We start from the raw sequence: 15,150 nt of genomic DNA, 5'->3' as shown, positions 1-15,150 counted from the left end.
CAACTCAAAGCTTTTTTTTTACAATTGAATCTGTTTTTGACTCAAAATATCACAAAAATATATAAATAGTTTACTACCATACTGCTCAATTATGGATTGTCGAATCATAACTAAATATAAATACTTTAATAACACAGTGCAGTTCAATCAGTACATTAATAATTATATTTCCATACATTATTTTGGATTTAATCTGAATTACGTTTATGTTCTATTATTAATAAAATTATCCTATTAATAAAATATGACGTAAGTTTAATAATATGTTTTGCAAACATCCAAATAAATAATTTTAAGATTCCTTATAAATTGTTGTTTTTCATTAGGTGTTTGCAAAACTCTAGTTGTGATTGATAATGTAAAGATATTTGATATTTAATACTTTTTCTTTACCGTATATAAAAACTCTTATCCTATTTACAACAATTTAAAATTAATAGGAATCGGGTTTTTATGTATTAAAATTTCTGTAATAAATAAGGGAAAAGGAGATGATTCTTATAACAATTGCAGTTCCTTCCTTTTCTATTTGTTTGACAATTTGACATGAATTATTAAATTGATCTCTACACAAATTAAAAATAGCAATTCAAATGATTAATCAGGAAAATTTAGGTATTTTACATTAAAGTGCAATAAGCATATCTTAAAATAAGAAAAAAGTGTTTTTCGCTAAACTGAATGTGAGGTATTGTATAAATCTAGTTTGCTAGATTGAAAGGTTGTATGCATATCCCAGAGGGATTATAGGATAAAATAAAAGACTTTCAATTAACTGTTATTTTATTTTATTTATGAATCTTCCGAAAGTCGCAAGACATTTCAGGTTTTGTATGTATACGATGTTGAACGAGTGTGCTATAAACCACACGACTGAAGTAAAAATTCTTTAGCTCCTGCAGTAATATACGAAACGTAATTTTATCTTCCTTAACTTATATCTCCCTCTTAACTTTCATTCGCTTCGCTCGATCACACTTTCCGTAACGGTCTCGTCACGTCACGCATTCACCAGCTTACTCCCTAAGTCATGCGTGCATAAAGAAGCTTTGGAAATTATATTTTGGAATTCATAACTTGTGGCGCCATCTTTGATGTAATGTCGAGTAATTGATTCGAATAAACATAGCCTGTGCGTAGGCCTTTCAAAGTTAAAAAAAAATTGTTATTAGTTTCTATAGCAACCGGTACTTCACATTGATAAATCAAAAGACAATTTCTATTTATATTTTACTTCATATAACTTATTTCAATTTTGTTAAAATAATATTCAAAATGGCGTGCGATGAAAACGTTATAAAAAACATGGCGAATGAAATAACACGTAATTGTCAAGCACAAAATATTACGGTCGATACAGATTTCGTGATTTATTTAATAGATTTACTTCTACTAAATCCGAAGTATGGAAGAATGTTCTCTAAAACTATCAGCAGAAATAACTTGGAGGCTTTTGTAAATGACTGTGTTCATATGCTTACAAGTAAGTCAATTTTATTTTATGCAAATGTACCTATGATAATTATAAGACTTATTTAGATTAATTTAGTCTGTTAGTAAAATAGTTTAAAAAAAAAACGAGTGTGCTTTAGACCACACGGCTGAAGTACAATATCTTTAGCTCTATCTAACTTATTTCCCTCTCAACTTCCGTTCACCTCGCCCGATCACACTTTTCTTAACGCTCTCGTCACATATTCACCAGCTTACTCTCCAAGTCAAGCGTCCGTAAAGAATTTTACTTCATAAACATCTATTAAATGTTTAGCAACTGGGCGCTCGGGTAGAGTCAGGACTTCATGAGAAGGATTGGAACTAAATCTAGATAGATAGAGATAGATAGATAAAGATAAATCTACTATGACTACTGTGATGTATTACTGCGGATTGACCGATACGTCCCAGAATTTATCTTATTTGTAATTCGGAGTTCTTCAAGGGCAATGCTATGAAACTCTTAATGTTGCAGATGTCCATAGGCGACGGTAGCCATTTAAAATAAGATTGTACCGTCAGCTTATTATAAAAAAAAAATCTCAGTCCGAGATGGATTTTAAACAAAACTAATTTGCCAAATGTATTTTTTTTTCATGTCACTAGGTCGGCAAACAAGCGTACGGCTCACCTGATGTTAAGCGATTACCGTAGCTTAAAGACGCCTGCAACACCAGAAGCATCGCAAGCGCGTTGCCGACCCAATCCCCAATCCCCCCAGGAGCTCTGGTCACCTTACTCACCAACAGGAACACAATACTGCTTGAAAACAGTATTATTTAGCTGTGATCTTCTGTAAGGTCGAGGTACTACCCCAGTCGGGCTGATCCATATTTTGAGTAGGAAATTCCTGCTGTGCCCTACCTCAGTTGTATTTATGAAATATTCGTTGTTCAAACTTAATAAGTAGTTACATATATTAAGTACGTATTTATTATTCAACTGTATATTATTGTAGGCGGTACAACATCAATAAATACATTAAAAATGCAATTTATAATGCAAATTAACTACGATAAGTTACAAAACCTCATCGACAAACATCTAGACTCCATAGACCAGTGTCTCCGACCACTCATCAATGAGATTCTAGACGAAGATCCTGACGTTGACGACGATATAGCTTTCAAGAAACTATTTAGAAAAATATCGATTTATATTATCTTGTCTAGTGGACTCGGTAATCCCGGGTCTATTGTGGTAAGTGGAGTATTTTTGTTGTATTGCTATATAGATCTTTAGCTATAACTTTTATTACCTATATCCCTAGTTTTATGTCGGACTCCGAAATATAGTTCGAAATTTCGGAGAATATTTTATTTTTTCAATTTTATAGCTTTATAATAACTTTTGAGCATTATAACGATTTTTGGCGTCAACTTGTGGAGGCCTATGTCCAGTATTGGACTGCGAAAGACTGCTGTGATGATGTGATGATGATGATAAAAACTTATTCTTTTAAAAGCCTTATTCAGAGTTGTGAAGACTTATGATTTTTTTAAACCAATATTTCCACCAGGGATAAATTAAAAATACTTATGTACGCACGTAAGAAGTTATACTTCACTGGCTAACTTCTTTTTCGATGACTAGCTAACTTCAGTGTGTCGGTTTTTTTTTGTGACGGTGTGCGCGCGCATCGTAAAGATTTACTCTTGTCATTTTCCCGTAACGCGCCAAAAATTTATTTCTTAAAAGTTTTGTTAACTTTATATGAGGTAAGGAACAGCAGGAAACATCTTGCTCAAATATTTGAGCAGCCATTACTTTAATCTCACAGTTAAATAATATAGCTGTAAAGCACTGTTGTGTCCCAGTGGTGAGTAAGGTAGCCAGAGCTTCTAGGGTAGATACTAGGTAAGAAAATGAATCGGCAATGTAAGATTATTTGCCACCCCAATGGCGCAAAAAACATATTTATTTCAAACATTTACGGATGTTAAGATATTTAATTAAAAATCAACTTACCCTTAAATCACTCTTTTCCCTTTAAATAGACGTGAATAAAAGTGAAGGAATGTGTACTTTGTGTGAATGTATAGCAAAAAATCACACCAGAAAAATCATTACAAAATATTTTACTTCTAGACGTTGAAAGAAGGCATGGCAGCCTTAGAAAGCGTGTTCTCTCTGGAAGATCTCAAAGTATTTGTCGCTTTACCGCGACAAGAAAAAATGACACAGTTAAATGAACTTATGCAAATAACGTCGGGCGTGAGGCTTTTTAATAGAGATTGTAACAAGGGTGGCGAGGGTATACCTGATTGTAAGTATCTATTTGTTTGTACGAAAACGAAAAAAAAAACCAACTTCAATTACATCGACAAGTAATACAACGTAATTAGACGAAAAAATTGTCAAGTAAATACGCGTTATCAAAGATTACTCAAAAAGTAGTAAGTAATCAATTTAAAACGGGACCACAAGACAAGCATCAGCTTTCAATTAAAACAAGAATCATCAAAATCAGCACAACCAGTGAAAAGTTATGCGCTGTAATACAAATTGCAATGACGAGGGGGTATTTACATTTTTTCATATAATTATTTATTTGTTTCAGTGCCGTTTAATCTGGTGGACGCTGGCAAGGCTTGTCTAACTGCACTATCGAATTCCTTGATAGGAGTGATGCAAAGAGTTAATTCCTTAACAACGGCAGTAGCGGATACAATTACAATACAGGAAGAAACGGGAAACGTTATCATTGATTTACCAAGCAACTCAGAACTGACTGAGTTAGTATTCACTTTATTTAGTTCAATAACAATGGCCCACAATAAAAGTGCTCTGTACCTTTGACCAGATCCATCTGTGATGCGCTGAAACCGAGTTTTGTCCCTTTTCCCCCTAATTTTGAGTGAATTCCAAAATTTGGGGTCAGTTTGATCCCTATTCCCCTTAATTTTGAATAGATTCCAAAAAACGGAAAATGGCTAAAAATCGCAAACAGATGCATTGATGCGAATTTTCATAACTAGCACAATTAGGTTTCTTATGTATTTAAATGAGCTGAACTGAAGTCGGTAATTTTAGATTTTTTTTTACTAGCATAATTACAATAAAACTAACGTTTTTTTTTGTGAACCCGAGTAATTGATTCTTAATGTTAATTATTAAAAAACGTCTTAAGGGCTGTGATATAATTACGAGTATAGGGATATACTAATGTGAAAAGGGCGCAGTATAGTGGCAAAGTATAGAAATGTTGTAAGCACTGGAAATTTTTCTACTTTGCCATAAGAAGACTTTTGCAAATAAATAATTTCTTTCTCTATAAAAACATTTTTAAGATAGGTTGTTAGTAAAAATACTGTCAGTCAGTTCAGCCTATTGCAGTCCACTGCTGGACATAGGCCTCCCCAAGTTCGCGCCAAATATCCCGGTTTCCCGCAATCCTCATCCAGTATGATAGTAGATGTAAAAATACTGAATCCTTACTAATATTATAAATGTGAATGTAAGTTTGTTTGTCACGCTTTCACGCGAAAACTACTTAACCGGTCATCGTGAAACTTTGTACACATATTTTTGGAGGTATTAGAAGTAACATAGGATAATTTTTATTGAAAAAAAAAATCAATGCGAGCGAAGCCGCGGGTAAAAGCTAGTTTTCATATAAATCTAGGTACTTATAAGTATAAATTTTAACACTTTATTCTAAAATAACTTTTTTTGCGAAAAAAATTCATAAAAATCAATTTTACAGAAATAATTTCAAACAAATATTCGAATTGCTAGCTTTCAATCGCCAATATGAATTGTACATACGTAAATTACTAGCAGACGTTGAAACGATGGTACAAAACGGTACCCACTACGTAGAGAAAGTGAAGCTAGTGCTCGAAGAGTTACATTCATCTGTAAAGTATAAAGCTGCTGTTCCCGTTGTGACAGTTTTTGTGAGTATTTTTAAAATGAAATTTCCTTACGCACGCTTGACTTGGGGAGTAGTAGAGCTGGTGAATGCGTGACGAGAGCGTTACGAAAAGTGTGATCAGGCGAGGGGAACGGAAGTTAGAGGGAGATATAAGTTAGATGAAGCTAAAGAATTTTTACTTCAGTTATCACAGTCTTTACTCGTTTTTTATTTCAATATTTAGTAGAGCCACTGATAAAATTTAAGATTCCAAATAAATTAGACATATATTAGTTGAGGTGATCAAAAGTCGGTTATTAAATATCAACTATATAAATAATAGTTTTCTCATAACAGAAACTTGCAATATCTGCGGAATTTTGCAAATTACTTAGATTGTGGCAAAATAACTATGTAGTATTCAATGTACCTACTCAATTTTTATAGTATTTTCTTTTTACATATTGATAAATTATAAAAGAGCGTCTGTTAAGTTTCCTTAATAATTGCTTTTTTATTGTAGAATTTGCATTTTATGTAGACAGAAGTTTAAAATAACCAACAAAAGTACTTTGTAATTTTACTGTGTCTATTTCAGCCTCTTTTCACAAAACTTTGGAAAGTATGGCGTTCCATGCAAAACGTCATGTACTTGATGTCTACCGTTAATCGATTGATGTCGATTCTTGCTAACATCCAAGATCAGATGAAGATACCCTACGATATTGTGGAAAAGATGCTGGAAGGGAAAAGTGTTATCACAGATCACGATAGAACGAGTAGTAAAATTAGTGTAACAGATAAACTGTCTTTGGGTTCGTTGAAGAATTATGTGGCTTACGGCGGTAGCTTTACTACATTGACTGACAAGAATGTTCAGGTTGGTGATAAGATAATAACTGAGGCAGGAAATTCCTGCTCAAAATATGGAGCAGCCCAACTGGGGAAGTACCTCGACCTTACAGAAGATCACAGCTAAATAATACTGTTTTCAAGCAGTATTGTGTTCCTGTTGGTGAGTAAGGTGACCAGAGCTCCTGGGGGGATTGGGGATTGGGTCGGTAACGCGCTTGCGATGCTTCTGGTAGTGCAGGCGTAGTACGGTAATCGCTTACCATCAGGCGAGCCGTAAGGTTGTTTGCCGACCTAGTAGTATAAAAGAGCTATTTTTATAAAGTATTTGTTTTCTTGGCCACCATTAACCGACTGCAAAACAAGGAGGTTCTCAATTAAACTGTATTTTTCGAGTGTTTACTTAAATTTTAATGATAATAGTTTAATCGTTAAAATATTTAAATCTAATGTTAGTAAAATATTTCAGTTTCTTGGCTTTTGTGCACTTTGTCTAAGCGTTGGAGCGCTCGTGCCAAGTAATGTGAAACTCGGACTGATTAAGTTTAAAGGACATAGTTATGGTTTCTGTAGTGTTAAAATGGCGACGCGATTCAGTAAGGACTCGCAAAGGTATATACCTTTTTTATTATTATTTCTTTGTTATAAAAAAACGCCTTTATGCATACGTTTGGACCGTTTACAACCTGGCCATTAAAAATTGAAATTTTTGACCTATTAAAATATGCCATCGCGCCATTAACTAGCCATAACATAGCATAAGTTTTGTCTCATTATTCCACTATATTTAAATATATTGTTGGTACTTTTAAGTACTTTTCTTTCAAAATAATTTAGTTATCATTTTTCTTTAAAGACACGTCAACGAAGTTCTAGAATTCGCTCGAAACAATCCCTGTGTGATCAATTTACTGAATATTTTGGAAGATGTGAAAGATGTGAAGAAAATAGATAATCTAGTCACTCGAGTTTTACCAAAAAGTATGTATTAGATCATAATACTCTATTAAAATTTCAAGTCATATTAGTTTGTGGTTTCGATCATAGGCGTACCTATGTACCCAAGGCCCAAAAGGCTAAAAAAATGTTCAGCCGAAATATATTTCTGATATTTTCCTTTTACTCAATTAATTCATGGAATGGGCGCACTGCAAAAAGGCTGAAATATAATGGGTATTGTTAGTTTCATCGATTATTAATATAAATTATACGGAAACCTAAAAACAATGTCAGAAAAAAAATTCCAAAGAAAAATACGATATCGTTTTTTCCCGAGAACTCGCATCCCTAGTTCATACGCTGCTTTTGCCTTTTCCTTTAATATATGGGGCGGCAATCTTTATTGGCCTAGAGTGCTGAATTTTAAAATACACAACTGGGTTTGATCACGGCACATGGCGATTATTTGTGTAGGCCATACCACATACATTTTTAGACCCTAAACCTTATGCTACTGGACCATTGTGTTTCACACTTATTGTTCCACCCTATTCGGCGGTGGCGGATTTACCAGTAGGCTGAGTAGACTGGAACCCAGGGCGGAAAAATTTGCCTAAATTTTATTTTTGAAACATTAGTATAAACATCCATTAAATGAATGGGCATGCCCACAACCTTTGTACAACAATGGATACCTAAAAAAAGTCAGCCGAAGTATATTTTCCCTTAACATGATTATTTTCTGGAATTGTGGAATAGTTGGGCTAAAAAAGAGAAAAAAAGTCAACTGATATATTCGCGATTAGCACTTGGCCGTGTTTCAAGTGGTGTGATCACCTTTTAGACGACTGGATTGGCGCCTGACTGTACTCCTACTTGGAAATAGGATATCGAGTTTTAGAGGTCAGTAAGGGCCGCAATAATTTAATAGCCTACTGGCGGCAAATTTGTAAATCTGCCCACTGCTATTTGTATTATAAATTTTTATGCAACTTTGTTAAATTTTCACGTATCTATATCATCTAACGGATAATAATTCTCATAAACAATACAATGTTTAGAAACTATCTATCAATGAATGAAATAGCAAAGATAATTTTATATTTGCTTTATTACATTTGCTTTTCAGCCAAAATATCAGACAAACCTGTACAAACAGAAACTCATCCCATTGACGGGTATATAGAGAAAAACTACACTTGGGATATGTGGGAGTGGAAACGCCGCGCCTGTCAGTGGGTTAGTACACTTCTATACTTATATTACAAAGCTGAAGAAATCGTTTGGTTAAAAGCGCTAATGTTAGGAACTATTGGGTCGAATTGAAAATTTCATCTTGTGTTGGATAGTCTATTTATCGAGTAAGACTCTAGGTTTCATAATATTCTAGCACCTTCTCTCCTCAAATTAAGGTGGGCAAAACCCCTGGGCACAGCTAGTATTAAAGTATACAGGTACAGTACTGTGTTGAGTGGTTTTGTTGATTTGTCAATTTTAATTTGACGGAAAATTAGAGTAGCCTTATCGAAGCTATCAGAGTATCTGATACCCATCGATCGTTGCTCAGCTTGGTGCTCTCCCATCCACAGTGGTAAGACCCACAAGGACAAATACCCAGACAATAAAAGAAATATTTATATTGATATTCTGAGCAGTGTGTCGTGTCCACTACTTTTGATTTTGACAAAATTTCTCTCATTAGCACCAAAACGGTTTTCTATATGATACACTAATTTTTTTTTAAAATATTATTCTAGGCCACAATAGTCAATTGTCAAACCCATTCAACCCAAACAGACTACAGCCATCTTCGATCTGAAATACATTGTCAAACGGTTGAACCGCGCGATAAATGCCAACAAACTAAGAAGGATACGGGGATCAATACTAATCCGCGTGATGTGTTCATATGGGGTCTTCGAGGACAAATTGGTTATGGACAACACGCTATGGAGTTAAATACAGCAACTAACGGAGACAAACAAAAAGGTGAATGTATATTTTTGGGGTATTAATGGAAATTATTGTATTGACGGGCAGCAGCGTCTTCGGTGTGACAAAGCCAGCCCTGCGGTCACCAACCCGCCTGCCCAGCGTGGTGACTATGGGCAACACACGAGTTCACGCATTTTTGGCGCGAACTTGTGGAGGCCTATGTCCAGCAGTGGACTGCAATAGACTGGGATGATGATGATGATTGTATTAAAATTTATTACTTTATCAAGATATTGGTTCCTACCTAACAGCCATATTTATATTACCTACCCTCCACTGTGCCAGGAGTCACACACGACTATATTATTTTATCTTCCTTTACACTTTTTCAGTAAACGCTTATATAAAAAATGAAATAAATGTTTAATATTTCTCAACAGCTCAAGTATTAACAACATGCAGTTGGCCATGCGTTACTTCCGAAGACTAAGATTTTTGACTTATCGTTAGTTTTAAGTTTAGCTACAATGTTCTCAATTAATCATATTTATCGATGTTTAATTTGTAACGTTTCCAAATCGTATTGTTTCATCAAAATTTTGCGGAATTTTGCAAAGCCGAAATTTTCGAATTTTTGCGGAATTTCATTAGTACGGCTTTATAACGATTTAAAAATATCGAAATAGAAACAGCATCTACTGATAAGTTTCGAGTAGTCGACTCATCATCATTAAATAATAAAATCAATAATGAAACATCAAACATTTTTAGGTTTTAATATTATTTTTCTTGTTTAATAATTTATAACCTTTGTATGGCAAAAATTTATGAAAACTTTTATAATATGTAACTAGATCTGTGACAAATGTTGATAATAATTAAAAATACGTAAATTTAAAAAAATGTTTTTTATTTATTTATATTTTGTCCGCTTTTAACATAGTTACAATATAAACATTATTAATACAATTGCTTACACCTAAATATATCGCACAAATATTAGGTTACAGGCACCTTGCGTTATACATACACTATCAGGAAATATTTATAAAATGCTTGTTGGTAATCGATGAACTGTAATATCCTAATAACTTCTCAATATAAAGTTAAATTAAAGTAAACGCCTGAAACCGCTAGGAACTTCTGGAATTTATTTATTATCGCCTCAACCTGTTAAATGTTTCTCTGGCCTCTTTCATTAGAGAAATATCATCGGCTCTTTGTTTCAAAGACGTGGCTTCCTCTTGAAGAGTGAGCAGTGACGTCACTTGAGATGTGAGAGATTTCGGTAATACCGCCTCCGGTACTGATAGAACTGCGTATTTACTCTGAAAAATATATATAAGAAATATACAACTAAATTACTTGAATGAAGCAGACTGCATTGCATTAAAATATATATATCTTTTTTTTATATTGTAAAGTAAATTTATACCATACATTTTAAAAAATATATATAAAAATAAAAAAAAAATTTTTTTGAGCTACTCATAATTCCTATCGTGACGGAAAGCCTAGTCTTGATTTTTACATAAGCATAAAATTTATATGTAATTTTTTTTTTTTGAAAGTTCCTATTAAATGAACGATAAATAAGAAAATCAAGGCGAGGTCACAGTTTCTAATATTAGCCGTTTCTCGTCTAAAAGAGCTTACAGAATTTATTCATGAAATATTTAATTTAAACTAAAGAAAGAAAATCAAGGCGAGGTCACAATTTCTAATATTAGCCGTTTCTCGTCTAAAAGAGCTTACAGAATTTATTCATGAAATATTTAATTTAAACTAAAGAATATATTTGCAAAGATGTTCGGAATTCTGCAAAGTCGTTCGGAATTACGCAGTTTTGTCGGAATTCCAAAATGAATTCTTACCTTAGCCTTTTCATAGCTCTCTTCATAAGACGTTAATTTTTGTTTCAACTGCTTGATATGGTCCTGTATATTATCAGGATTCGGGTTCTGACTTGCCAACGACTGTTTGGATGATTCTAATTCTTTGCGTAATTCCTCTAACGATCGATTATTTCTGTCAATCTTTGCTTGAAGTACTGCATTTTTTTGTTTGAGTTTTAAAATCTCATATTCATCTTGTAGTTTCTCTGACAATTCTCTGGAACGATACAGAGATATCGAAGCCGAATCTAAATTATCGATTTCTAATACAGACTGGCTTTCAGCTACTTGTTGTAAAAGATTTTGACATTTCTGTGGTAAATTTTCGATAGATATGTTTAGAGTTTTCAATGTATCAGATGTTAGTGTAGCTAGAAAACAAAATTAAAACATATTACGGCTTCACACTTATCAACCTTAAGAATTGTATTTTAGTTTTGGAAACAAACAACACGAGACAAGACTACTATAAACGAAATTGACGACGCGTTAGCGCAACGGTCACAGTACTGGTTTGTGACTGTGGCGCTGGCGGTTACGGGTTCGATCCCCGCACATGGCAAGCATTTGCACCCACACATCGGCCGTTTCGTGTGTGTTTCCGGATTCCGGCACAGGAGATAATCCTAGTGAAGGTTGTTGAGTGTGAGGTGTTTATTAGAAGAAAAAAAAAACAATTGCAGGGATATAGTTCTTTATTATAAATCAGTTTTATTTTTTGGCGTACTAATTTCAATACAAAATTAATTGTATCTGTGTGGGCTTTTTCACCATTTGTATATATCACGGAAATATGTTACGAATATACTTTAAACAGCAGGAGGTGGTATAGCCCATTAGGACCTGTTTCACCTTTAATAAACTACAACTCAAAGATTTATAATTGCAAATAGAAATATCTCATAGATATAGTGCAATTAGATGACCATCTAAACGAAAAAAGAAAGAACAATATACAAAAAAATTTTATCCATGGAATACCAACTACACTTTCTTAAAATGGGTGGGAATTAATCCTTTGCTTTAGGTTTCCAGTCTTGTGATTGTCTTCTTCTGTCACTATTAATCTTGTTTAAAAACTTCTTAGTTATCTAGTATGAACTTTATGTGTATGTGTGTGTATGTATGTGTGTATGTGTGTCTGTGTGTATGTGTGTGTTTGTATGTATGTAAACAAACTATCTATGTAAGTATGTATGTTTATTTATTGAGTTGCTTTCTATTATTTTTTATAAAATTATACTCTACACCTACACCGTCAATATATCATCTCCTTTGCCCTAAGGTCGCCTGGAAGAGATTGCTCTTAAGCAATAAGGCCGCCTTTTGTACATTTTTTTTTCTACAAATTATTGCTAATGTTGCTTGCTTATTTTATTTGTATGGTGTACAATAAAGTGTTAAATAAATAAATAAATAAATACCATCATCCATCAAATAGCATTATCCACAACTGGTGAAGAGGTCCTTATTCATTTATTTATTTATTTATTGACACACCAACAGCATAACATACAACATATTGCAAAATCTTACTTCTAATAATAAACATACACAGTATGCATCCAAATCAAAGGTGCATTGAAGCACTCAAAAATGTGTTACTTGATACAATATTTAAAAAAAAAAGTCCTTAGTATAAAAATAGCAGTACAACTACTATTTAATATTAAAAATAGTCAATAATGTATAATTTTCGAGTGTCAGCAATTCATTATTGTATGAACGTTTGATTTCAAGAATTACTTGTAATGTTCCTTACTGTATAAATTTTAAATAAAAATTACAATAAAAGAGAGGAGTAACATAAAATGTCGTCATGTAGTGTTATCCTTTACTGGAATTAAATTATAATAAAATGAAAAAAAAAAACATCATTTTCAACAAAGTAATTTATTTACAAAACTTAATACAATACACTAGGGGCCGACGTTTTTTCTGATTCATTTCTTAGTCTTTATTTTTGCTCCTACGACTTGCACTCCCACAAAGCCTTACACAAAGCAAAGTTTTCTGTCCTAACTTAACAATTCTTATAACATAAACTAAGCTTTACTCAGATATTGGCAAATCCTTCAGGGAGCCAAAGTAACAACTTGTGAAACAAGCCCAAATATATATATTTTCCCTATAATTATTTTCTACACTTCAAGACTAGGAAAATTAACCATAGTTTCAATCTTTTTAGCTACATTCAACATTAGTTCTTCAGATAGCATTGGACCCATCAATTGTATTGACAACGGTAAATTATTATTTGATAATCTTATAGGTATCGAAATAGCGGGTATTCCCGCCATATTGGCTGGCTGAGTGCAATAATCTTGGAAAGCACATTGTTCTCTATTATGCTTTGACGTAAAATCTTTATATAACGGAGCATCAGACAATGTTGTTGGCGTCAACAATAAATTCACAGAATTGTCTCCATGAAAAACTTTCTTAAAATCATCAGCTATCAGTCTTCTTAGTTTGAGAGCCTTGAGAAAGTATTTCTCATAATTTCTCGTCAATAAAAAGTAGTTTCCGGCAAATATTCGTGATCGGACAACATTATTGAAGCCCTCTGATCGCGTTGAAGCGTAGAGCTCCTCTGTAGAATAATCTTCAGATGCTCTCAATCCATACTCTAAGCCGTCATACCTAGCCATATTGCTGGCTACTTCACATTGATTAAGTATTGAATAAACCGCAATTGACACGGACGTGTGAGGCAAGGAAACCGTACTAACTTGACACTTTTCATTCTCTAGCAAGTCTGTGACACTCCTCCACACATCTAAGACATCTTCACTCATTCCCTCACAATAATACTCACTCGGTATACCAATTTTGATCTTAGACAAATCTATATCTTTATTAATTTTAATTGTTTTAAATTCCTTCTTTATTGTAGTTGAATCCAAAATATCAGGTCCAGCTACACAATTCAATATAATAGTTAAATCATCAATATTTCTAGCTAAGATACCCGGTACGTCCATGGAATTGACTAAAGGTATTAATCCATATCTTGATACTAATCCATATGTGGGTTTAAGGCCTACAACACCGCACAAAGCGGCGGGATTTCTAGTTGAACCACCTGTATCGGAGCCTATAGCAGCCACACAGGCTCCAGAGGCCACAGCGACTGCGCTACCCCCTGAACTACCCCCAGATATCCTCCAATCTTCACTGTAACACCAAGGATTTCGCGTCGGTCCGAATATCGAGTCAACTGTCCCCGAACCCATCGCAAACTCGTCCAAGTTCGACTTTCCGACGAGACATGCTCCAGAATCGATAAGACGAGAATAAACAGTCGCATCATAAGTCGGAACAAAGTTTTTTAACATATTTGAAGCGCATGTAGTTTGTATATTTTTTGTACAGAAATTATCTTTTATGGCGATCGTAATTCCGTCCAGAGGCTTACTTTTCTTTTCAACGTACACCCGTTTCTCACTTTCGATTGCATGATTCTCGGCTTCTTCGTTCGTTATGTTAATAAAAGCGTTTAATTCTTTCGTTTGCCTCGCACGTTGAATGCACAAATCAACGAAACTTGTCGGCGTCAATAATTTATCACAAAAAGATTTATGGATTTCTTTTATAGTGTACGATGTTAGCTTATTCATTATGTCAGAAATAAAACCAATTGGATAGTCGGTTAGGTTAGAAAAATATTTATTAATGGTGATTATTTAACCAAATTAAATAGAATAATAACAAATTTTAATTCCAAGTCTTACGTCAAAATAGACACCTTTTACATTTAGACGGATTATACACATAAGATAGCGATTTATCTGTACTTACCTAAAGCTTTTTGTTCTAATATTTCTCTTTTTACGACTGTTTCACACAACTTTATATGGTTTTCATTTACCTTCATGATTATTAAATACTTTAACCTATTTTCTGAATAAAATTTATTTTTTTGATAACGATTTCCGACTAGGCGACTAACGAAGTTTCCAATTTGAATTATTTCTGACAATACTTAATAAATTGCCCTTTAAGTAATTTTTTAAAAAGTAGTTTAAGTAAATTAAGCTCTTAATTTTTAGCAACATAATGCTTTATTAAATTTTTGAATTAATTATATTTAATTTAAAACAATTCTTAAAAGAAAAGCAATCAATCAATGTATGTCAGTAAAATATAAATAAAATTATTTTTGCGTTAAATAAAATA

At 33.3% G+C, this 15,150-nt stretch overlaps 3 protein-coding genes across 3 annotated transcripts; 1 reads left to right on the top strand and 2 right to left on the bottom strand.

The window, feature by feature from the left end:
* The first annotated feature begins 1,275 nt into the window (after positions 1-1,275).
* On the top strand, positions 1,276-9,656 carry LOC123665217 (cilia- and flagella-associated protein 206-like). The gene is made up of 11 exons (XM_045599551.1): positions 1,276-1,483; positions 2,453-2,694; positions 3,583-3,760; positions 4,055-4,229; positions 5,201-5,393; positions 5,949-6,230; positions 6,672-6,814; positions 7,059-7,183; positions 8,271-8,380; positions 8,899-9,130; positions 9,517-9,656. The coding sequence occupies exons 1-11, from the start codon at positions 1,276-1,278 to the stop codon at positions 9,564-9,566; spliced, it is 1,938 nt and encodes a 645-aa protein (XP_045455507.1). The 3' UTR covers positions 9,567-9,656.
* A 323-nt stretch (positions 9,657-9,979) lies between these two features.
* On the bottom strand, positions 9,980-12,918 carry LOC123664917. Its single transcript, XM_045599285.1, has 3 exons — positions 12,873-12,918; positions 10,951-11,342; positions 9,980-10,404 (listed from the first exon to the last, which is right to left on the bottom strand). Exons 1-3 carry the CDS (start codon positions 12,916-12,918, stop codon positions 10,234-10,236), a joined length of 609 nt encoding a protein of 202 aa, XP_045455241.1. The 3' UTR covers positions 9,980-10,233.
* LOC123665100 (glutamyl-tRNA(Gln) amidotransferase subunit A, mitochondrial) lies at positions 12,849-14,674 on the bottom strand. The gene has a single exon (XM_045599447.1). The coding sequence runs from the start codon at positions 14,589-14,591 to the stop codon at positions 13,113-13,115; it is 1,479 nt and encodes a 492-aa protein (XP_045455403.1). The 5' UTR covers positions 14,592-14,674; the 3' UTR covers positions 12,849-13,112.
* Between the last annotated feature and the right edge of the window lie 476 nt (positions 14,675-15,150).

The sequence above is a fragment of the Melitaea cinxia genome, chromosome 23 (genome assembly GCF_905220565.1).
Source record: "Melitaea cinxia chromosome 23, ilMelCinx1.1, whole genome shotgun sequence".
NCBI lineage: Eukaryota > Metazoa > Arthropoda > Insecta > Lepidoptera > Nymphalidae > Melitaea > Melitaea cinxia.
The sequence above is the reverse complement of the archived record's forward strand: the minus strand, read 5'-3'. Positions and strand labels throughout refer to the sequence as shown.

Excerpts from the sequence above, each read along its gene's own strand:
- LOC123665217 (XM_045599551.1), top strand. The coding sequence starts at position 1,276 with ATGGCGTGCGATGAAAACGTTATAAAAAACATGGCGAATGAAATAACA. Across the intron at positions 4,230-5,200 it reads AGCAACTCAGAACTGACTGA|AAATAATTTCAAACAAATAT; the intron begins GTTAGTATTCAC and ends TCAATTTTACAG. Across the intron at positions 6,815-7,058 it reads TTCAGTAAGGACTCGCAAAG|ACACGTCAACGAAGTTCTAG; the intron begins GTATATACCTTT and ends TTTTCTTTAAAG.
- LOC123665100 (XM_045599447.1), bottom strand. The coding sequence starts at position 14,591 with ATGAATAAGCTAACATCGTACACTATAAAAGAAATCCATAAATCTTTT.
- LOC123664917 (XM_045599285.1), bottom strand. The coding sequence starts at position 12,918 with ATGAATCAGAAAAAACGTCGGCCCCTAGTGTATTGTATTAAGTTTT. Across the intron at positions 11,343-12,872 it reads AGTGTATTGTATTAAGTTTT|CTACACTAACATCTGATACA; the intron begins GTAAATAAATTA and ends TTTGTTTTCTAG. Across the intron at positions 10,405-10,950 it reads AGAGCTATGAAAAGGCTAAG|AGTAAATACGCAGTTCTATC; the intron begins GTAAGAATTCAT and ends TATATTTTTCAG.